This window comes from Betta splendens, chromosome 21 (assembly GCF_900634795.4).
Source record: "Betta splendens chromosome 21, fBetSpl5.4, whole genome shotgun sequence".
Classification (NCBI taxonomy): Eukaryota; Metazoa; Chordata; class Actinopteri; order Anabantiformes; family Osphronemidae; genus Betta; species Betta splendens.
Window position 1 is genome coordinate 14,645,927 of NC_040899.1, and position 24,420 is coordinate 14,670,346.

General features: G+C 42.1%; 1 protein-coding gene across 2 annotated transcripts; it reads left to right on the plus strand.

Moving 5' to 3' along the window:
* The first annotated feature begins 169 nt into the window (after positions 1–169).
* LOC114846697 (helicase with zinc finger domain 2-like) lies at positions 170–24,077 on the plus strand. Of its 2 annotated transcripts, XM_029135672.2 has the most exons (20): positions 170–309; positions 921–2,413; positions 9,495–9,678; positions 9,790–9,897; positions 11,244–11,758; positions 11,837–12,475; positions 12,594–13,392; positions 13,475–13,550; positions 13,702–17,173; positions 17,291–17,376; positions 17,483–17,608; positions 17,690–17,845; positions 17,931–18,075; positions 18,157–18,288; positions 18,733–18,925; positions 19,038–19,184; positions 20,057–20,266; positions 20,359–20,515; positions 21,932–22,099; positions 22,178–24,077. In XM_029135672.2, exons 2-20 carry the CDS (start codon positions 1,062–1,064, stop codon positions 22,279–22,281), a joined length of 8,769 nt encoding a protein of 2,922 aa, XP_028991505.1. In that variant the 5' UTR covers positions 170–309; positions 921–1,061; the 3' UTR covers positions 22,282–24,077. The 2 variants fall into 2 exon arrangements, with proteins under 2 accessions (XP_028991505.1, XP_055361307.1); XM_055505332.1 differs by lacking the exons at positions 20,359–20,515; positions 21,932–22,099; positions 22,178–24,077 and having other exon boundaries at positions 195–309; positions 19,038–19,215; positions 20,057–20,259.
* Positions 24,078–24,420: the final 343 nt, after the last annotated feature.

Genomic DNA, 24,420 nt, shown 5'->3' on the forward strand with positions numbered 1-24,420 from the left:
TTTATCTTATAATTACTCTAATTACCGTTCGTGTTGCGTGTTTGTGCACAGGTCCCAGGGTGTGGCGGAATGAAAAGCGCGTGCTTATCATTTCAAGTGCGTAATGACGTAGAATGTGTGAAACGAAACCTAAGAGGAAAGGTGGGAAAGCAAATGCTGCGCAGGCTGAGAGTTTCTGCTGTTTTCCGCTTTAGGGAGGGGCTGTACACTGTTAATGTGTGCTCTGAAGCCTCACAGCTGAGACGGACACGAGATGTTGCATGATCACGTTGGAGTGTTGGCGTCAGCGATATAAAGGATTTAAACACGGTGATTAGTAATATTTGTTATTCTTATTGCTCTGATTCTCTTATTATTCTTAATATTTTATAAATCACGGCTTGTATTAGTAGCGCTGTCTTATTTCTTATATTGTTAAAAGCATAAAATTTTGATTTGTTTGCTGGATGACTTTATTATTGCATTAAATGTCACATATTTGAGTACACTGTACCTGTTTATATTTTGAACCTTGTTGCGCTGTTATTAGAGTTTAGGTTGTTTTTCTTTCTGACCGACACTTCCTGTGGGCTCAGCTTTGTATTTTAAATGCACAACGGCGCTATCTGCTGGACCTCACGTGCGTTTACTGCACGTTTAACTCCGGCCAGAAGTGATCAACTTTAAGTGTTTTTTAATACTTCTGGGAAGTGACAGAGGTTTTTATCTGGACATTAACCAGCCACAGATTGCATGACCTGTCCTCATCTCTGTCTAATTTAAATCACCCCGCTTTTTAGCCACTGATGTGCTCATAGCTATGGGCATGTAAGAGTTATCCAAAATATATTAGGCATTCATTATTATGTATTTGAATGTTTTTGAAATTATACACATTTAATGTTGATTACTGCTAATGTCTAATTTTTCTGCTTTTTTAGATACATTTAGGCACCACTGGACTTTCTAAAATCATTTGGAGTTAATCTGAGCCCATGTTTTAGTGTCTACACACTGGACCCAACAGCCTGCAGGGCCACTACACATTCATTTGATGAGTGGAGCATTATGAACATTTTACAATGTCAGAAGGTGTATCCAGACTCGCTCCACTCTTATCAACACATGACATCAAGCTGGTGTGTGCCCAGTGCTCTGTCAGAGAGAAAGAAATCAGCTACACATTAAAATCAGTCCAGCACCAGTGTGGACGTAATCTCCTGCTATGCAGAGTCAGAGGTGGCAGCACATGGAGACCTGTTGCTAGACGGCCTACGTTTCCTAACCCCAGTCAGTATGTGGTTTGTAACTTCTTTGTGGAGAACTTTGGCTGCACTAAGCACAGGAACCGATGCACCTTTGCCAGAAGTGAGGAGGAAGCTGCAGTGTGGAACTTTGTCAAACAGTATAAATTAGATCATTTGCTTCTATGTAACCTTATAGCCCAGTCTGAGATAGGACCCGATCAGGTTAACAGTGCAGAACCTCTAAGTGGCCTCTTAACTACACTTGATTTGAAGGTTGTGTGTGATCAATGTGCCATTAAAGACAAGGAAATAACTTACAGAGTTGGATTAGTTAGTCACACGTGCAGTAAAACTCTACTTTTAGCCAAAGCTAAAGCTTCTGATGAATGGAGGCCTGTCTCTGAGCGTCCTATCAGTAGAGCATTTGGTCCAAATGTGCTTTATCAAGTGTGTGACTTTTATGTTGAGGGCTCTGGATGTACACAACATGGCCAAAGGTGCACATACGCCAGAAGCACTGAAGAGGCTGTAGTATGGAACTATGGTAGAGACAACAATCTAGAGCAAGATGAGTTGTTACGTCTAGTGTGTCAGGCTGAGGCGATTCTGTTGACGCCAGAAAGAGCTGCTAAAAACATACTTAACGAGTTTTCAGGGGAATTCATAGAATTTTGTAAAGACTGTTTTCATGACAGCCCACAGAAATTGACAACCAAAAGGTGGAATGACACCTGTTCAGCAGATGCAGCACACACGTGGGATCCAGCCTTAGTTCACCACCTGTCAGATAAAAGTGGAAAGCACATCTACAGCGAGGTGCGTCCTCTTCCCCACAACTGTCAGCTTAAGTACTGCAGTCATGTCAGGCAAGGCAAGCCCTGCTGGCACAAGCCTGGCCACTGCAAGTCAGCTCAGAGTGAGGTGGAAATGGCCGTGTGGAAAGCGCAGCTCAGCGGCATCGTCATTCAACCGCATCTGCTTCACGTGGGTCAGCAGGCACAGACCGAACACAGACAGGTCTCCATGTACTGTAAAGTTTGCCTCCTGGTCCTGTCCTCCCCAGAGAGCTTCTACAAACACTGCTCCTCTTTAGAACATGCACAGTTACTGTCTGAGGACACCACCACTAGGTGGAGAGGACGACGGCCTCCACACAACCACAGAGCACAATTCTGGCTGTGCGAGAGGTAATCAAGACTTCTTTTAACATGTTTTACACATATATATTTCATATAGGTTCATTGATTGACAATAATAAAACATTTATTTAATGAAGATATTACGTAAATGCTCTGCAACAACATTAGTAGCTTAATTTATTTGTCATGGATGATTTGCAGATACAGTTGCTCACAATTTTATTGTGATTTTTATTGTGTATTTATCCAACTCCAAGCTGTATAAATTTAATGCCTATTGTATTTAATGCATTTCGGGCCAGGTGCCTTTCTGTGTAGAGTTTGCATGTTCTCCCTGTGTTCTTACCCGTAAGTGTGTGTGTGTGTGTGTGTGTGTGTGTATGTGTGTGTGTGTGTGTGTGTGTGTGTGTGTGTGTGTGTGTGTGTGTGTGTGTGTTACGATCCACGATCCAGGATTGCGGATCGAGTCTAAGGGGGTCCATTTGGACCGAGTCAGAGCCAGTGTGGGCCATGAATCAATGAAAACAGTTTCTTAGTCACCACTAACAACACAAGCTAAACAAAAGCTAAACAGAGCTTTTGTTTAGCTTGGTCCATTCATTTTTTCCTCCTGGAAGAAATGAATGGAGCAGTTAACGGAGATCTAAGAAGAATGAACACAACGTGGCTAAAGCATGGCATGAACAACGTGGCTAGAACTACACAGAAAGTGAGAGGTGCCAATACATGCTGCAATTACATGCAGCGCAACCCGTGGCTAACATAAGCACCCTGACTCAACAAGAGACAACAGCTATGGCATATGAGGAGGCAAAAGATGAACCAAAGACGGGTGCCTTTGCACGTCTAACAGGCAAAGCAACGTGTGACTGACAGGAGACAGTGTCTCTTAAAAGTCCATGTCCGTGGTGGGCATCCTGGCTTGAGCAGCATGGTGTGGTGAGGTGACATTGACCCAGCAGAGAGTAAAGGGCTGGAGGAGCCACCCCCCGCAACCCCGCATGGGACTAAGCGGTAGTAAATGGATGGATGAATGAATGTTAAAGGTCTTGTGATGCAGTACTCTCAAAATATCTAAGATACTGGTGAGCGATCACAGAGCCATCAAACGTTTTGCAGCACATACTCAACAAGGTTACAAGAAACGTGTTGGGAAGAAAATATGCAAATTAACTCCCAAAGATTTGAGAAGAATCAAAAATGAAGTAAACATAAACCTATTATCGCCAGTGCTGCCATATTCCACAACTGCAACCTACCTGGAGTGTCAAGAAGTATGAGGTGTTCAGTTCTCATAGATAAGGTCAAGATAAAAGAAAGGATAAAGTCCAGGCAATCAAGACCTACACCCTCTGGTCATCAGGTACCCCAGTGGCATAATAGACTGGCTCAAAGAGGAGATGGAAGCCACTGACATCAAGACAAGAAAGTTCCTTACAATGCACGTAAGGTTTCACCCAAAATCCAGTACCCTGAGACTGAGGTAAGCGGAAGGAAGTAAGCTGAGGATTATTGAGCGTCAAAGCCACTATGCAGGATGAAACAACTAAGATACATGAAAACATCAGGAAGATGGCCCCAAAAGAGGACGTGCTTAGTGAATACCTCAGACAGCAGAAACCAGAGGAGGAGTGGAGGGAGGAGGAGAAACCCTCATGGGAGGACAAACCCCTACATGGTATATACCACCGGCAGAAAGAAGAAGAAGTGGCTAATATCAACAAATCCCAGCAGTGGCTGGATAAAGTTGGGCGGAAAGACAGCACGGAGACACTGATCCTAGCAGCACAGAAGCAGGTTCTGAGTACCACATCTAAACTACCCTTTCTTTCAAACATTTTAGGAAAATTGTCTCAGAGCAGTTACTATTAGCACTTCTAATTTCTAATAGCATCTTTGAAAAATTCCAATTCGGGTTTCGTAATAACCACAGCACAGAATCAGCTCTTCTAAGAGTCACAAATGATCTGCTTCCCTTGAAGACATAATGTTTCAATCCACTGTTATGCTGATGATACACAGCTCTATCTCCCTAGGATTGTATGTCATATACAAAGAAGATGTTAAACGGACTTGAAATTAGATATTAAAACTGGATGTCCTTGAATTTTTTACAATTAAATGCAAAAAAACCCTGAAATTACAATAATTAAGCCCGAAAATATGGCAAATAACCTTCTGCCATTGTCCAGTCTGTTATTACAATATGTTTAGCCAGTTGCAAAAAATCTGGGTGTTTTCTTCTTTTTTTTTTTTTTTGTTCTGTCCAGCAGTTTAGCAAGCAACATATATTACGCTGAATGCCATATTGTGATGGACAGCTTTGCTTTAACAAGGAGAGTATATTTAGAATATATATACTCTTCCTGATTTATGGTTTATTTAATGGTTTATTTAGCTAATCCAAAATGTGTGTGATGTTGCTGTGTTGGTGGACAGGTTAGGTTTCTGCTTTAGGGTGTGTATGCGGGAGGGTGGGGGGTGGGGGGTGGGGGGGTAAGGGGTGCAAGCAGCTGCTGAAACCAAGCAAATCTGTTAAGTAAGCAATCGGAGCAAAAAAATAAATAAAAAAAATAAACAAGAAGCAGGGGTGCATTATTATACATATCCCATACCCTAGCCAGAGTGATGTGAGGGGCTCGGCCACTACGCCCATCCAGCAAGCAGAGGAAGGAATCCCAGCAGCCAGGGAGCCCACACACCTTCAGTTCCAGGAGGGCAGGTGTTACGACCCAAGCCGCCCACACAGAGCCCCCCAGGCAGAGCTCCAGCAGCCACAGAGACAGCACCCAAGGCCAGAGTGGGCCACCGGGGGTCAATGCTGTCCGCCCCATGAGAACCAGGGGCAAACACTCCCCCCGACGGGAGGGTCGGCCTGAAAGAGTAGAGCCCGAGGACCCACGGTCCGTAGGGAGCCCGCCAGAAGATTCCCCCGCGCCCAGAGTGGGGCCCGCCCCCCGTCCACCACCCCCACACGAGCGGAGCGGGGCCTACCCCATCGGCCCGACCTCATCCCCTGGCGCCACAGCGGCCTGCAGCACAAGGCCAGCAATTGGTGGGGGTCAGCAGAAAAGAGACCACCCAGGCAGACGATCATCGTACCCCGGGCGAAAAACCGGACCCCCACACTTCAACCGCACCACACGCATACCAACTCACACAAACACAGACGCATACACCCACCCACATGTGCAACACACATCATCACATCAACACATACAAACACCATAGACTCTCTCACAACAAACTAGTCAATCATACGTGAACCTATGCACTCTCAGATACATTCTCGCACCCACACCATTCGCTTGATCACATTCGTGGGGAGGGTAGGTCTCCTGCATGCCGTCCATGTGGCCCAAGGCAGGGACCGCAGCTCCTCCCGAGCCCCGCCCAACACCCCCAACCCGGGGGAGGCAGAGGGCAGCAGAATAAGGCACCCCAGAACCCTGCAACCCAGCTTGGACGTGGGTGTGTGGAACTAAAGTGCACTGAAGGTGGATGACACCTCCAGGAGCACAACCGCTGGCTGACGGTGTCCCCCCCAGACAGTGCCCCCCCTCGCCCTAAATGTCTTTTTGCAGTTAAAACTGGGTGGTGATCTCTCCACCAGGGCCAGTGGCCGAGGCCACAACTGGCCTCAGCCCCAGGCCCCAGTGAAGGAGCCCACCCCCGGCCCTAAATGTATGTGTATGTGGCTAAGTATGAGGAACTTTGGGACATACCCAATTCTCCGAGGGGTCCCGCAGACAGAGCCATCAATAGGAAGGCTCCGTCTACTGGCCCCCCCGGAAGGAGCGCCCAGATTCCTGGACAAGTGTGTATGACTAATGCAATTAAAACTGCAGAGCATCCCACTTGGAAGGGACGGAACCACTTCCCAGTAGCCCCGGTCCCTCCATCAGCAGGAGTAGTCCGCCAACCCCCCCTGCAACAGGCCCGAGCAGTTACCAGAGGGCGTCGGACCACTAAGGCAGGCAGCGCCCCACCCGAGCAGGGGCAGCGCCCCAGGGGAGAGACACCCCTCCGGGCACAGGCAGGCACCCCAGAGGGAGTCCCCCGGACGCAGGTCACCCAGGTCTCCACCCCCAGGTCCGCCCCCGCACACCGGCAGGGAGGCCCACCTCCAGCTCCCCGGAGACAGGCACACGCCAACCCTGAAAATGGTACCACCCCGGCACAGGGCCGCCGGTCTCAGCAGCCACCACATGGGGGGTGTTTTCTTCTACGGCAATCTGAGTTTGAACATCACACTACCAAATTGGTCCAATCGTGATTCTATCACCTTAGGAACATTGCTAAAATTAGACCCTTGCTAAACTTCAGTGATGCTGAGGCTGTTATTCATGCTTTTATTTCATCCCGCCTAGATTACTGCAATAGCTTATTTTCCTGTCTAAATTAAAAAAACTTAAGATGTCTACAAACTATTCAGAACACTATGGTGCGGTGGGTAGCACTGTCGCCTCACAGCGAGAAGGTTCTGATAGGTTCGATACCCGGAGGCGACCCTGGTGCCTTTATGTGGTTCTCTCCTGGTTCTCCGGCTCTCTGTCAGTCCGAAGACATGCATTAGGTTGATTGGCTTCTCTCCATTGCCTGTAGGTGTGAGTTTGTGTGTGAATGGTTGTATGTCCCTGTGTTGCCCTGCGATGGACTGGCGACCCTGTACCCTGCCTCTCGCCCATAGCCAGCTGGGTTAGGCTCCAGCACCCCCGCGACTCCGCATATGGGAATTAGCGGCTTGGAAAATGGATGGATAGATGTTTTCTCACATTTAGTTAAATTTGCAAAAGTCTAAATGTAAATGTTAAATGTTAAATGTAAATGTTTAAGGTTCACATTAATGGTGTTTACGACAGAACAGCAGTTTGAACCGGAGCCTCAGCACACCTGCCATTACAATGATTGCTTCGACTTCAGGTTTCTCTCCAGTATTGTCGTCCACCGATCCAGAGTTAGATGTTAGCGGGGCTGTGCGTACTGTTTGAGGTGTTTGACTCAGTGACGTAGGTCTACTTAAATATACAGTTTTACACTCGGTAAACATTTACATTTATATTTAACATTTATATTAAGACTTTTGCACATTTAACTAAATGTGAGAAAATGTGAGAATGTGAGAAAACATGTGTCATTTAGTTAAATGTGAGAAAACTAGTTATAGGTGCTACTTTTACATTCGGCACCCCATAGTACACAGCTGCTAGACTGCTGACGCAAAATGGGAGGTTTGACCATATCACCCCCGTATTAGCTTCTCTTCATTGGCTCCCTGTTAAGTTCAGGATTGATTTTAAGATTTTATTATTTACCTACAAAGCCTTACAGGGTTTAGCTCCTGAGTACTTATCTGATTTCCTTTGCCCATGTAAACCCTCATGCAACCTGAGATTAGCTAACAAAATGTTGCCATCAGTACCAGTACAGTTCAAAAGGGGAAAAATCAAAAGGGGACAGGGCCTTCTCAGTCAGGCCAAAACTTTGGAATACCCTGCCTGAAGAGATAAAGCAATTGTGAGTCAGTACCTTCTTTTAAATCCATTATTAACAAGAATTTCTCAAATTTCTCAAGAAACTGACTGACTCTGAATGAATGACTGTTGTCAAAAAGAAAGGTGGCTATATTGGTCACTGAAGTTTGCTTTTTGAAATTTCTTAAATGTTTATTTGCAAATTTTGAGTTTGAGTTTATTCTCACTTTAAGATGTGAAAATGTACGTACAAGTGAGATGGGAAAATCTTTCTTTTTCATTTGGTTGCATAATAATTATGCACCTAATAATAGTGTACATGTAGCTATTTTCTTAACAAAAACAAAACTTGACACTACTTAAATGTTCAGGTATGAGGGTTTGGATTTTTGATTAATCAAGAACATTGTAGTGGTACAATAACCAAATTAATCCTCAAAAATATCTTATAATAATATTACATTTTATACACACTGCTGGCAAGTCCTCTCCCTTGTCTCCCTTGTGCTGAAAGCCACTATGGTGGTAGGGGTGGTGGCTGGGACTGGGGTGGCTCTGTTAAAACCCTTTGGTGTCAGTGGGTTCCTAGCAGGCTTTCATTTCTGGGACTTTGGGGATGCATTTGCTTTGTTTTTGTGGTTCACAGCGTCTGCCCTCCTCACTCTGGGGGTGCATCCCAATTATTGGGTGTCATGAACTCAGACTCTTAGACTAATTTTTGCCACCATTTCCTGTTTTATTTTGTTGTATTTCTGGTCTGCTTTCTGTCTGCTCCACCTTGATCACTCAGTCACGTCTCACCAGCTGTTGTTAATCAGTGATCAACCATGTACTGTATTTAAGCTCCAGTATTTACACCAGCCAGTTGCCAGACTGTTGCATGACCTCAACACTTTCCAGCATTGTTACCTTGTCTCCTGGTCTGTGTATGACCCACTTACTGACCTTGTCTTGCTCTCTCTTGTCTAGTCCTCTTGGTACAGAAGCTAAGTCTTTGGTTTTTGACCAGTGCCTAATATTTGACCGTCGCCTGCCTACTCCTTGTCTGTGCCTTTTGCCAGTGCTTAGCTGTGTACTGATCCTGGCCTGTACGACCAAGTCTCAGCCGCACGATTAAAGAATCTTTTACTTACCTCCTGTCTCGGTGCTGTGCATTTGGGTTCACTACGTCAGGTCGCCTGTGATTGGGTTTCTACTTACATGTACCACTCGCTTGACTGGGTTTGGCTGCTGTCCCCGCTGGTCATTTTAGCTTTTAAAGGTGTCCTTGTACACCTTTGTGCATGTTTGGCTATTGTATTTTTTTATGCAGTTGTAATTATACATGTCTGTCTCTTTGTCTCAACATTCCCCTGTGCTCCACAACAAAACAGCATAGTATTTATCAGTAATCCTTGTTAATATATTCATGTGACATCTCCAGTGATAATCCAAAACCAGTAGTAACAGTTTAGGCTTTTTTGCATTTACATAGCTGCAAACAGATTTAAATTCATTAATTTGATGCATGTGAGATATATACATAAATCGTTGTAGGTCAGATTCTACTGTTTGATTAAGTTAGGCATGTCTATAGTCATTTATAGTCAGTGCATGGATAAATATTTTAAACCTTAAAGTTCCCAGATCTGGTTTATTTTCTCATTTCATTCTAGACCAGCAACATGTGAGTATGGCGTAAATTGCCCAAAGGCTCATTCTGAGGAAGAGCTTCAGGAGTGGATGATGCGTGCTGAAGAGGAAGAGGAGATCAGACACAACATTGAAGCCCAGGGTCTCATGTCCTACAATGAAAGGCTCCTGGATGAATATAAAAACAGTAGCAATGAAGTGCACATTGTAAGTAGTATAATCATCAGACTCAGTCATTTCCAGTTCTCTGGATTCATACCCTTTCTCCAGGTCAACAAACATCAAGTTTTTAATTTTCCCATTTCCAATGCTGAACAGATATCTGAACAAGTCGATGATGTCAAAATCTCCTGTGATGAAGATTTAACGCAGAAATGTGAACAAATCAATGCAACACTGAAATGGAACTTCAATGTTGAAACAGAGGTATGATCTCCAGCTTCATTACTGTACTGTATATACTGTGCATATACTGTAAATAGAATGTTGTTAGAGCATAAATTTAACCATATTGACCATAAGTTTGTAATGCGACACAGTGGCAGCCTGGGCCCAAATTATGAAGATATGAAAGAATAATCTACAGTCAAGCCTAAAATTATTTGTACCCTGGCACATTCTGACTTAGTTAAGTAACACAGGCTTCTCCTAAAAGATAATAAGAAAATGTACAAAAAACATCATTATGGGAAAAAAATATTACTCATGTTTAGAAAGGAAAAGCAGCTACAGTACTATGATTGCGGTACTGGATTTAACTAAAATGCAATTTCCGTATAGCAGGTCTTTATATTGTTTCATATAATGAAGATAGGGTGGCACGGTGGTGCAGTGCACTGTCAACCTACAGTGAGAAGGCCCTGGGTTCCATTCACGAGTTCTCTCCTGGGTCTCCTCTCACGGTCCAAAAACATGCATTAGGTTAATTGGTCACTCTAAATTGCCCATAGGTGTGAGTGTGTGTGAATGGTTGTCTGTCTGTGTGTTGCCCTGCGATGGACTGGTGTGGTGGAAATTTTCCATAAAGAAGTAGATGAGAGAGAGTTGTCCTTTTGTGCGATTTATTGAAATAATAAAGAAAATAAAAATAATGGGGAAAGCAAATAAAAAGCATGGATGTTGATCGTGCACATCAACAAACCAAAAACCAGCTGGGGAGATCAGTGCACACACCACGAAGGTGTACCCACAATCCTTGTGTTGTTTCTGCCTTTTAGCTTCTCTGTCCGACTAGGGTGGACTGTCTTTCTAACCCAATCAAATTACATGCACCATCTCCTCCCTGTCGCAGTGTGTGTGAAGATTTTTACTTTCTCACACCTGCATTGCTGACACCCAACTATCTGTGAGAAAGGAGCACCAAGTCTCAACAGACAGAGACACAACTCCCCGACCTTGGGTTTGGAAGCTAGAGTTGAGAGTCTATCAGGCAGAGACAACCATTGAACAATCTAGGTCAAATGTCAAATGCATACAGTAAGAGAAAACATAAAATATTATTTGCTGAACATAAGTCATAAATCATATAATAACTACATAGAAATAAGGAAGACACATAGAAATAAGGAAGAGACAATTTTTCCCATAACACTGGCAACCCCCACCTTGCGAATAAACTGTAGAAAATGGGAGGATAATGAAGATACAGTACAATAATGAGAATATTTTTTATTTATAAGTGCCTTCCGGAACACTCCAGGAAACAATGCAAGCAGACATGTAGAGTAAAACAAACACTAGTCATCTAATGTCAAATGGTTACTTGTGTACAGAGAAAACTTCTGCATGTGGCGCTGCTGAAGCAAGAACCAGGAGGTTCCTTCACACTTGATGATACCACTTTGGCACCATGCATCTATTGCCCTGGAGAAAGATTGAATAGTGAAGACATGTCCTATAACATCACAGTGTCTTTTACGTCCATCAACCCAGGCCGTTATGAGCAGTGGTTGGTGCTGGACTTTGACATGAGACCAGTTCTCTTGAGGAAGCTCAGAGCACAAGTTGGCAAAATAGAATCAGATGACATCGAGCAACCAGAAGTGAACAGTGGAGCCGCCTTTCAAAGTGCTGAGCGTTGGCATCGGGGGAACAGAGTTATTGTTCCATTTTTGTCCAGGACCGAAGAACAAGATAAGCTGTTGAAGGAGTACAAGCCTCCTCAGTTGAACTTTTCATACAAGTTCTCCCACAACTTCCAAAAACCTTTGAATAAAGAAAACTACAAAGAGAGAATGCACCACTTCCTGTACAATGAGGAAAAGGCTGAGGACCAGGTTATTTCCAGGTAACGTGCTTGTCTGTATTCTAATAGTTGCAATATGTACATTTTAACTTCAATATAGTTTTTTTGTCTTGCTTTCAGACTAAATGTTTGTGGAGAAATCAAAACACTCACTAAAATGTACAGCACAGAGTGTGGAATGACAATTGCTCCTCAGGGTCAATTATTCTGCACTGTCTCAATTCGTTGCGACCTCACGCCAGACACCCCTGAGGGACAGGTACTAAAACGTAGCATCCAGTCTGCCCTGATAGCTCCTGTATCATCTCATGATCATAACCCCAAGGTTTATGAAGCCATCATTCTTCAAGACCAAACAAGAGAAAATGAAATTTATTTGAAGCTGTCTAAACAATGTTGCTCTGATCTTAAACTGAAAAGCGATGAATTGTATCAGATGGAAATCCAGTTTCAGCAGAACCGCTCCAGCTTCTGCACCATGCATAAGGCTGTAGACCTGCTTCCTGATACAAGCAGGGTGCTCCCAGACTTCAAGAACTGTACCGTCCCTGTGAATAACAACTCCTATGAGAAGCTCAATCTGAAGCAGCAGTCAGCAGTTCATTTTATCACAGGGAGTTCCACTGGAAAAGGATCTGTAGCACCACTCCTCATTTATGGACCCTTTGGAACTGGAAAAACATTCACTCTTGCTACAGCAGCCAGAGAGCTGTGTAAGCAGCCTCACAATAAAGTGCTCATTTGCACCCACACCAACAGGTAATACATACTGCAAGTATACTGTACCAAGTCACATCCAAAACATCAAACAGCCGCTGTGGAATAAACTCATATCTAGAGACTCACATGTATAATGGTTTTGTGTTTTGTTTTTCAGTTCTGCAGATCTGTATATCAAAGATCACTTCCACCCATTCATCGAAAAGAAAAACAATGACATTAAGCCAATTCGAATAAAAGCAAACAAACAAGGGGGTGCTTTGTTGGCCACAGATGATATTACACTGAAATATTGTTTTCTGTCAGAAGATAGGACATATTTTCTACTACCTACAAAAGCCACCCTAGACTGCCACAAAGTAGTTGTAACGACCACAACAATGGCAAAACATTTTCATGACCTCCAGCTTCCAGAGGGATACTTCACTCATATTCTAATTGATGAAGCCTCTCAGATGCTGGAATGTGAAGCTTTGATGGCGCTTGGACTTTCTGGGCCAAACACTAGAGTTGTTTTAGCTGGAGATCACATGCAAATGGGGCCAAAGCTTTTCTCAGTAGATGATCATCATCGTTCAAACCACACACTGCTCAATCGCTTGTTCCACTACTATCAAGAAGAAAAGTGCGAGGCTGCCCAAAACAGTAGAATAATTTTCAGTGAAAACTATCGTTCAACCAAAGAAATTGTGGAGTTTGTGTCCACTCATTTCTATGTTGGTAAAAATGATGTTATCAAAGCAAGTGGAAATGTTCCAGCTCCTGCAAATGGCCATGCACTTAAGATGTTCCATGTGAGAGGAGAGTGTGTTTTGGAACCTTTCTCCATGTCATGGTTTAACAAAGAAGTCGTCGAGAATGTGTTGAAAGCAGTGAAAGAAATCATCGACCACTGGCCGTCAGCCTGGGGCTACAGAGACCAAAGCTCCATCTGTGTCTTGTCAGAGGGATGCCAGGTAATACATAAACCACTAATACATTGGCACTGATATTTTAAATGGGAACATATTTGTGATTTTCTGATCTTATGATTTATAGACTTGGATAATTAGGAACATGCTTTCAAGGCAAAGCCTGAGAAAAGTCCATGTTGAGAATCTTGCAAATGTACAAGGTAATTTTAACTTCTTTTGCAATATTGGCCCAATATTTTACTCAGGAGATCATTCCAACTGTATATCTGGCCTCTAAATGACAACGATCGTTTTTTCCACAAATACTATTGCTACTGTACATGCTTAAAACTCTTCTTTATGTGCCAACAGGAAAACAGTTCAGGGCAGTCATAATAGCAGTTGTACAAACACGTGACAGCCTAAAAACGTCAGACCTTTCTGGTCTGGAGCTGTTTAATGATGCCCGTGTGCTAAACACTGCAATGACCAGGGCTCAGTCCCAGGTGGTCGTAGTTGGAGATGCTGTTGCCCTCAGTTGCTTTGGGAACTGTTCTGAAATCTGGAAGAGCTACATAGACCACTGCATCAGAAACAATAGTGTTGCACCACAGCATTTCACCAAAGATTACTTTGAAAAAGATGTGATGGAAACCTCTAGGTTCCAAAAGACTAACCACATGAAGGAGAGCAACACTTCCAGTGACGCAATACTTCAAGAGCTGAAAGAGGAATTTGAGCAACTAGAGGCAGAAGATAACTCTTTTGAAAAAAGTTTGGAATTTGAAAACTCTAACCATCATAAGTCAAGATCCATCTGTACGGTTGACTCTCAGGTTGTGGAATTATGTAAAAAACAACCAGAGATGTTCATGCAAGGAACGCTGTTCAGGGAGTCCTACAACAAAGGCTATGTCATACCATTCAATAACTTCAGCAGACGAATTTACATTAATGGAAGGGAAAACCTGGGCAGAGCCTTCAGTGGAGATGAAGTAATCCTGCAAAAAACAAAGGTGGTCAGTGTCACCAAAGAAGCAGAATCAGCCCGTGTACTCATTTGCCGGCTTGAGGATGAGGATCACAGCAAACCAAGACATTCAGAAGACCAATTTGTAAGAAGGACGATGATACCCACCACAAAAACAGCACCTAATGTACGCATACTGGTCAAAAAGAACAGACGTAACTTCATTCCAATATGGGAGCAAAGTTATGGATATTGGAGTGTTTCAGCATTTGAGCGTATTAATGAAAAGCTCAGACAGAACTATGTATTTGTGGTGCAAGTGATTGGATGGAAAGAACATTGTTATCTTCCACTGGGGAAAGTCACAAATATCCTTTCAGTCAGATGCCCTTCAGATGCTCTACGTGTCTTGAGTGTAGAATTCAAAATTGCACCCAACACATCTAAACCAGAGGAGGGTTTGTCAAGGGTGGATGAAGATGAGATGCACAGACAAAAGATGATTGATGATTTATTTACCTTCACGGTTGATCCAGTGGGAGCAAAAGACTTGGATGACGCCATCAGTGTCAGGGAAAATAAAGATCACTATGAGTTGGGAATCCATATTGCAGATGTGGCGAGCTTTGTGAGCCGAGGTAGTGCTGTGGATGAGCATGCGAAACAACAAGGGGCAACATTTTACTGCAGGGGGGAAAAGCCCTTTTATATGTTCCGTGAAAACTTGAGCACTAGTCGCTTCAGTCTTCTGCAAAACGAAGAACGCAGGGTGGTTTCATTGATGATGAAAGTAAACAAGCAGACCAATGAGATCATTGGGGATCCTAAATTTCAGCTCTCAATGATTGAATCTAAAAAGCAGTTGTCCTATAAAGAGGCAGAAGACATCATTTGTAAAAGCAATAGAGAATCTACCGACATACCACCCAACACATCTAACCCAGAGGAGGGCTTGTCAAGGGTAGATGAAGAAGAGATGCACAGACAGAAGTGTGTCAAATTGGCGTACAATTTCGCTAAAACCCAACGAAAAAACAGACAACCTAAAGATTGGGCTTATTCTCAGCCTGATTCTGATAGAGTGCCTGGGAATAGAAAAGCCCATTTAATGATTGAAGAGCTCAGTGTACTGTTCAACACACAAGTAGCAAAGACTTTGACTCACCCGAGAGAGCCAACAGAGTATTGTACACCCCTCCGCTGTCAGGAAGGACCACAGACTGCAAAGGTCGAAGAATTCAAAGAGCAATGCAGAGAATTCATACCAGTTTCTTTCTATGTGCGACATAGATTTAACCATGATGGTCAAAAGAATGATGGGAAAGTCCCAAACTCTGAAAACTTCCAAATACTCTCAGAAGTGTGGAAAGATATAAAGTCAGCAGCCAAAGAAAATGACATGGACAAATTAGTCGACCTGATTGCTGCAGACGACATCTACCCTCTGCTACAGCCAGTCACTGATCAGTTCAGGCAATGCCTAAGTAAAGCGTATGTCATCTGTTCCAAATCGTCTCCCAAAGCAGATGTGGGGCATTATTCTCTGAATGTCAACTGTTATACACAAGCAAGTTCCCCCATCCGTCGGTACATGGACCTCATCGTGCAAAGACTTCTGCACTCTGCCATATGTAACAAGCCTGTCCTGTACAGTAGGGCAGAGATTAAGACATTGTGTGGGCAATTTGAGCGCAACCTCAAGGATGCAAAGGAATATGAACAAAAGGCTGAGCAGATCTCTTGTGCAATGAGAATGAAAAAGCAAAGTGCTTCCAAGGTGGTATTTGTACTTAGTGCAGAACAAGAAAGAGAGAGTTTCACTGTGTCCTTTCCCTTTAAGAACATATTTGCAGAAAGATTATCAATTATGTACAAGGATTTACAGTTGGAGGACCAACCACAGTATGATAAAACAAATCAGTGCATTATCCTCTGGTGGAAAAGGCGGATTTACTCACCTGGCACCACAGACATTCACCAAGAAATTAAACTAATACAAGACTCTGGACCCTGCGTTGAGCTTCCCATGAAAATATGGAAGGACATTATTGGAGCAGTTGATAAAGAAAACTGGACTCATGCAAAGGATCTAATAATTAAAAATAATCCAGAACAAGTAAAAAAAAAAGGAAGCCAGGAGCAAGATTCTCTTCATTTATTGGCTAACACAAGTTTATGTGAGAAGAAACTGATGCCAGATGTCCATAAGGAGCATGAAGTTGACATCTCCCTGCAGCTGCGGGCAGGCGACACCCTTCTAATCCAACTGACATCAGAGATTAATAGATGTGTCCACATGCCTGCTGTTCAGTTGGTGCACATCACACCCAAGTTTGAGATTTGTGTGGACCACGTCCACAACCCTATCACATGCTTCTCCCAGTCTGCAGATGAACCATCAAGGTTTTATTATAAGGACACAGACGAGTATGTACGGATCTGGAAACCACTGTGCGAAATGGAATCCGCTGCAACTGCAGTGGACGAAAGTGATAGCATCCTCATTGAGAACCTGGTGGTTAAGTTTAGGCAAGAACAGGAAGCTGAACTAACAGGAAGCTTCTTCTTATTACAGTCATGGATTAAGGAATGGGCCATTGAGTGTAACCTATCAAAATGCCTACTGTGCATACGAAAAAGAGGTCTGAAGATGGATCGTGCGCCTGAACACTCTGCTGTGGTGGACCAAAACGAGTTCACATGGGTTGCTCATGGTGTTACGCGGAAAACAGATGAACAGAAAAATCCACCAAATGCAGGAATTAAAGTGGAATTTTACATAAATCATCTTCCAATGGAGACCATTCCTAAGTGCGTCTTTCAGAAAGACACAGACTTCACTGTTGAAATAATCCCAAAGCTTTTGCCTGACATGTAAGTAAGCAAGTATACTTTATGTAAACTATTGTGCAGCTGGATTTTCTATTTCCGTCTACCGCTGTCTTTGCAGCCTACAATTGAGGTTGTTTTTTTTTTTTCAATTTAATCTAGCCGGAAAGAAACTGCTGTGGTCTCGATTACATCTGCCTGTGAACTAGTGAGGAAAATAGCACTTGGAAGTCGAATCCCAAAACAGAGTAAGTCTGTTAATCCACAGTGAAATTAATCAATAGGGTATGTTGGGTATGGGTATGGGTTCTTATAGTTTCTGCCAACACCCCACCAATTGTACTTCCTTTGCAGTACAAGCTGTATGGAATGTTGTCAGGAAACAGCTACCAAATGTGCTACCAGACCTTAACCAAAGTCAGCAACGTGCTGTGGATAAAGCTCTGAATGATACTTTCACACTTATTCAGGGGCCACCTGGTAACACATAAACACCTTGTATTGACCCTAAACCCTAAAGATTTCTGAAAAGGCATAACCAGTTTTTCTTACGTTTCTTAGGAACAGGAAAGACCATAGTTGGTGTGTACATAGTCTACTGTTTCCTTGAACTCAACTTAAAAAACCAAAGGAAGTGTGTTGGCCCAATAGGTGAAAACAAGAAGGAAGTGATTCTCTACTGTGGCCCATCCAACAAGTCTGTAGATGTTGTTGCAGGCAGGTGACTCTGTTTCCTTCGATTTCTGTAACTCATGTTGTATAATGTTCTTACAAATCTCTTGTTTTGACCTTTGTAACACAGAGTACCTGTTGAAGTTTGGTGACCTCATAAAGCCTCTTAGAGTCTACAGCCAACAGGTTGAGATGCTTGATTATCCTTATCCAGACTGTACTCTTCAGTTTTCCCAAAGGACATTGCGTTTAGATCGTTCCAAACCAGAACTCAGGTATAGTAAACCCACCAGACAACAGCAAACAATTGAATGTTGAAACATTTATCACATCTGGCATATTTTCCATGCTATTAGGAGTATTACTCTGCATCACCGCATACGACTGGACCACAATCCTCACTCAAGTCAAATAAAGGAGTTTGACCACCGCATAAAGCTTGCCCTGGAAAAACAAGCAAAGGAGCTGACTGATGAAGAGGTGAAAACGTAAGTTTATATGCACCAGTGGCTTTAATATGGAGTCAAATTAGGGTCAGATTAGATCTGTGCATGTGTGAACCAATCTGTGGATGAAGCGCTTGGTTTACATCACATAACGCCCTAACAGGTAGGTAGGTAAGAAGAGGCGTTACATCCACAAATTGCTCTGTCATTGAAAGTGCACGCTAACAGGTAAGTAACATTAACCTGGTGTTCCCGATGAAACAGTATATATATATATATATATATATATAAGTGGACGACTTACTAGAATTTTGTCTTTAAATATTTCAGAACATCCTAAGATCAATTTTTAGAGCTTGGGACTAGGCTTCATTATACAGATAGTAGGCGTTACATTCTAAAATACGCTTGCATACATATAATCTAATAAAAATAAGTGTTATTTAAGACTAATTTTATAAGTGTACTGCTTTTTCCTCAACCTAGATACAAAAGACTTCTGAGAAATGCTCGAGAATATGAGATGAAACTGCATGACATCATACTGTGCACATGCACAACATCTTCCACTCCAAGCTTGGTCAACACAGTCAGTGCACGTCAGATTCTCATTGATGAATGTGCAATGGCCACTGAACCCCAGGCTCTGATTCCATTAGTCTGCAACAAACCAGAAAAGGTTTGGCTTTTCACTTATTGCCCCCTCACGCCAGATGGCCATGATGTTCATTTGGTGTTGGTTATTGTAATTATTAATAATTAGTTTTAATGTTTTAAAATATCTCTTTCAGGTTGTTTTGATTGGAGACCACAAACAATTAAGACCTATTGTGAAGAATATGCATGTGAGGAAGCTGGGAATGGCCAGGTCTCTGTTTGAACGTTACATTACAATCCATGAGCAGAGAGCAGTGATGCTGGACACCCAGTACAGAATGGTGAGATTTAGTTGGATCTAAAGCAAGCAGGGTATGCAGCCTGGAATGGGTAGGGGATTTACACTAATAACCAACCACAGGTACAAACACAGTGATAGACTGGAAGTCATAGAAGGTTTTAACTGATTTACACACAACTTGAAATGAAAAGTACAGAGATGGTCAGAAGGAGTTGCATTGTGTCTTTGTAGATTTAGAGAAGGTGTATGACAGGGTACCACAACAAGGACTGTGGTACAGTATGAGGTTGTCGTAAGTGGCAGAGATGTACGCCAGAGTAGTGTAGGATGTATGAGAGGAATATGACAGCGGTGAGATGTGCTATACATGTAGGTCAGATAGATGAGTTCAAGGTGGAGGTGGGACTACACCAAGGATCAACACCAAGGATCAGCTTTGATGAATCTCCCTGTACAGCTGGAGAGGTAGAGGTTTGCTTTGGAAAGAAAAGACATGAAGGTCAGTCATAGTAAAACGGAATACGGAATGTGGAGCGAGGTGAAACAATGAGGTTACAGGGCTGAGGTGAAGTTTAAGTACTTAAAAAAGGGTTGTGTAACAGAAGAGTGTCAGCAAGACTCAAAGAAAAGGTGTTCAACTAAGTGGTGAGACCAGCTGTGCTCTATAGGTTAGAGAGGGTGGCAGTGATGAAGAGACTCGAGGCTGAAGAAGGCAGCAAAGATGAAGATGCTGAGGTTCTCCTTAGACAGGATTAGGAAAGAGCACATCAGATGGACAGCTTACATTGGTTGTTGGTGAAAAAGTCAGAGCCAGACCAGACCAGAACAAATTTTGTTTTGTCCAATTTTCAGTTAATATCTTAAAGGTCTTATCTATTGAAGTAATAATAACTTTGGCTTATGTTCCTATAGCATGAAGATATATGCAGGTTCCCATCAGATGAATTTTATGAGGGAAAACTGATGACTGCAGTGGAGCAGCCGAATAGTGTCCTGCATGTTAAAGGAAGAACCATGCCAATTGTCTTTGGGGACCTAAAAGGAAAAACCATCAGCCTGGTTGTTAACACACCCAAGGGCAACGAGAACTCGAAAGCAAATAAGGAAGAAAGAAACACAGTGGTAATGTCTTGTGTCCACAATCAAAACACTGCATTTGGTGACGTTATTTACAGTTTCTTCTGCTTGCTGATCTGGGCTTGGTCCACCTGCAGATTGACATTGCAGAAAAGCTGGTGAAGACTGCCAAGGTTGAACAGCAAAGCATTGTGATTCTGTCTCCTTATAATGCCCAAGTATCGGAAATTAGAGATGAGCTGAAGCAGAAGAAAATGGATAAAGTCACTGTCACTACAATCACTAAAAGTCAAGGTACAGTAACTACAAATCTGCTACAAATCCCAACATAGAAGCAAGAATGTACACTACCACTGTAAATTCCAAACTATTGAGTGCACCTGTGCAGATATTGGTCGCACTTGTCTATAAGCCATTGGTGTCCACATTGTAACGCACACATCACAAAGATTTTTGTAACTTTTAATTAAATTATTAAAGGCGAAATGCTTCTTTTGAAAAGTGCCTGTAACACGGCTGAAATATAGCAGTCTACCAAAAAAGTCACTGATCGCTACGTATCTTCCTCCTGCACAGTAACACCACAAAGGCTCTCTTCCTCAGTGTCCAAATTGAACAGCCTCAGTGTTTCTTCATCACACAGCCTCTCTTTCATAGTCCTTCTCAATGTCACTTTCGTCTCGAGGACCCCCCCGCTGTCACTGTGTAGCTCAGAACACAAGTCAAAAGCAATCTCTAATGGCCAAGTAATTTTTTCATGGTGGACGATTAACCTTCCTTGTTAACAGTCCAAGTGAGAGGCAGGTCAAACAATAAAGAGTATGTGGTCCATATTTATGCTATTGTCTGGTCTGATGGAATTCTCGGCTATCTTTACTTGGGAGACTTACAGTAACTTAAAAGCTGTCTCATAATGTCTCATACATTTGTGTTTTCCATTATGCTAACAGAGTTTATTTAAATTACATACTAATTTCATTGACTCCCTGTTATACCTATTTATTTACTGGTAATTTCATTGGACCCCTGTTACCTATTTGGTAATTTTATTGGTCTGACGTGATGAGGTTACTGGTAAATTTGACAGCATGGAGCTCATAAGCCCTTAAAAATCCACAACTCAAACTTTTGTTTGAGCTGCGGGGTTACAGCATGTGAAAAATGTAGCAGCTTATAGTCCGTAAATCACAGTAAATTACATCTGAAAACTAGAATGGAAATGGGTTCCAGAGTAAACTGCTGTTTCTAAAGAACTGTTTCAAAGTTCTAATTGACTGCTAAAGTGGAAGTGATTAAGTCAATGCAGTTACATTGCCACCAAGTGGTGAATGCAATTAAGTGGCAACAATTTAAATTGTGGCAAAAATAAATCTTATTCCATTTAGGAAAGCAGCTGTTATATGGTTGACTAAACAATTAAATTAGGAAAAAGTCTATAACTTTGTGACAATTTGTCAAGACAAAAGCCGTGCCTTTGTATTTTTCTATTACCGGTACATTTAAAGAGCAGCAATCAGTTGTGTGGACAGATAATTTTTTTGTCCCCTTTTTCACAGATTTCACACACCAAAGGCAGACAGACAGATGCTTGCTTCTCCACTAAGTTGGGGGGGGGGGGTTCTGGTTACAACATGCATGTGCAAACTTTGTTTCTACTTCTGCAAATCTTCTGATAGCTCGCCATGTGACATATAACATTTGGTCTTGTAGGAAGTGAATGGCGTTACGTCATCATATCTACAGTGTGCTCCCTGTCAAGTGAGGAGATTATGAGTGAACCAGACAGAGCGTGGTTGTCCAAACATCTGGGCTTCGTAGGTGATCCAAACCAGATAAATGTGGGCATCACCAGGGCCAAAGAGGGACTGTGCATCATTGGTGAGATTTGATATTTAGCTTATTGTAAAACAATGTGTAGCTTGAATATATAACTACAATGTTTCTTGTTCCTCAAAGGGGACCAAGAGTTGCTCAGTTGCAGTCATACTTGGAAGAACCTCCTGGACCACTACAGGCGTCACAATGCAGTGACAAACGCAAATGAGATCTCAGTGTTTTGAGTCACACGATCTATTTCCTTTGCTTCACAGGTGATTTTTACAAATGACAGATCAGAGACACTGATCTGATGCCTGTTTTACGTTTTTATATGACATGTATGATAACTAGTTTGTGTGCTTTCTAAAGCTGCATTTTGACTGTTATTTTTAATGTGCTACTTCTATATTCTTAAGTTTTATATGAAAATAACTGAGAGTTTTAAATCTTGTATTTTTATTAAATTAGCTTTTAAAACCACTACTTAGGTCCCAAATTGGTTTCCCATGTTTGACAGTACCTTCTTGTATGTTTATTGATGAATCATTCAGCACTTGCCTGCCAGTTAGGCTTTTTATGTTTGACCATTCAAAAAATTTTGTTTTTTTTAATTAATAGTGATAAATATTGATGTTGTGTACCTACAGTAAGATTTGCAGGTTTATTATATGTTTTGTGTTGTGTAAAACAACATTCAATTCAATGTTCTCACGATAAATGATTTTATTAACTGTGTAGCAGTCTACAAATGAAACAGTAAAACTAAATTATTTGTATAACTAAATTATTTCATAGAGTTTGTATGTTTTTCCTGTGTTCGTGTGGGTTCTCTCCGGGTTCTCCAGCTTCCTCCCTTTGTCTGTCTGTGTTGCCCTGCGATGGACTGGCTACCTGTCCATGGTGTACGCCTGTAGATGGCTGGGATAGGCTCCAGCACCCCCGCGACCCCGCATGGGACCAAGCGATAGAAAATAGATGGATGAATGGAAATTATTTCATGTTATTTTGTTTGTTTTTGTGGGATTTAGTGTAGACATACATGTTGTATTAAAGTTGTTTGTCTCCTCTAGGTGAGATTGTTAGGAAGCATTCTATTCATTTTCATTGTTATTGTGTGCAGATGATACTCAGCTATATATGTCCTTGGAACCAAATGAAACAGATCAACTAGTCAAAATTCAGGGTTGTTTAAAAGACATCAAATCCTGGATGTCTCAAAACTTCCTTCAAATTCTTATTGTTGGGCCTAAAAATCTGAGAGAGACACTATTGAGTCAGATGGCCACCCTGGATGGCATAACATTAGCTTCAGATTCTACTGTGAGGAACCTTGGTGTCATCTTTGACCAGGATCACTCTTTTATATCATACATTAAACAAATCTCCAGAACCACCTACTTTCATCTCAGAAATATAGCTAAAATCAGAAGCATCCTCTCTCAGAGTGATCAGAGTGAGAAACTGATCCATGCATTTGTTACCTCTAGGCTGGACTACTGTAACTGCTTACTCATAGGATGTCCTAACAGCTCTTTAAAAAGCCTACAGCTTATTCAAAATGCTGCAGCCAAAGTTCTGACAGGACTTAGAAAGAGAGATCACATTTCTCCTACATTAGCTTCTCTGCACTGACTGCCTGTAAAATGTAGGATAGAATTTAAAATTCTCCTACTCACCTACAAAGTTCTTAATGATAAAGCTCCTTCTTATCTTACAGTTCCTTATGCTCCCAGCAGAACACTTTGTTCTCAGAGCGCTGAGATACTGAGATACAGAGATACTCAACTAAACAGAAAGCAATTCCATTCACTGCTTTGGATTCCATTAAATTCCATTCAATTTCCATTTTTAACACAGTTGCCACCTGCAGAACCTGTTTCAGTGATAAACAATCATTATGGACTAGAAAATGTGTAAACACAAACATCTTCCATTTTAAATAGGTCAGTGTATTGTATAGTATAGCAACATCAGTACACTCAATGTAAGGTCATAATCCAGTGTTGACAAATAATAAAATAAAAATAACATAAATCATATAACAACTTAAAGTAGTTCCTGTTTTAATTATGTGTTTTTACTGATAAGCACAAGGAAGCCTGCAACATATTTGAAATGCAACTTCATGATTAGCCTTCTTAAAGATGTGCCTTGTTTGTTACTATTTGTGGTTGAATATATTTGTGTATAAGTTTTGGTTCTTGTTACATAGTGAAACTGAAAGGATATTTTTCTACCAAAGTGAGGACTTTTGAGGATTTTTGAGCATGTGCATTATGCCCTTGTGTCATTGAATATCCTAAAGATAAAAGCAAAAGTGTTTGTGTGTTCTTCATTTTCCTAGTGGCACCTTTTTTTTAAATACATTTTCATGACTTTCA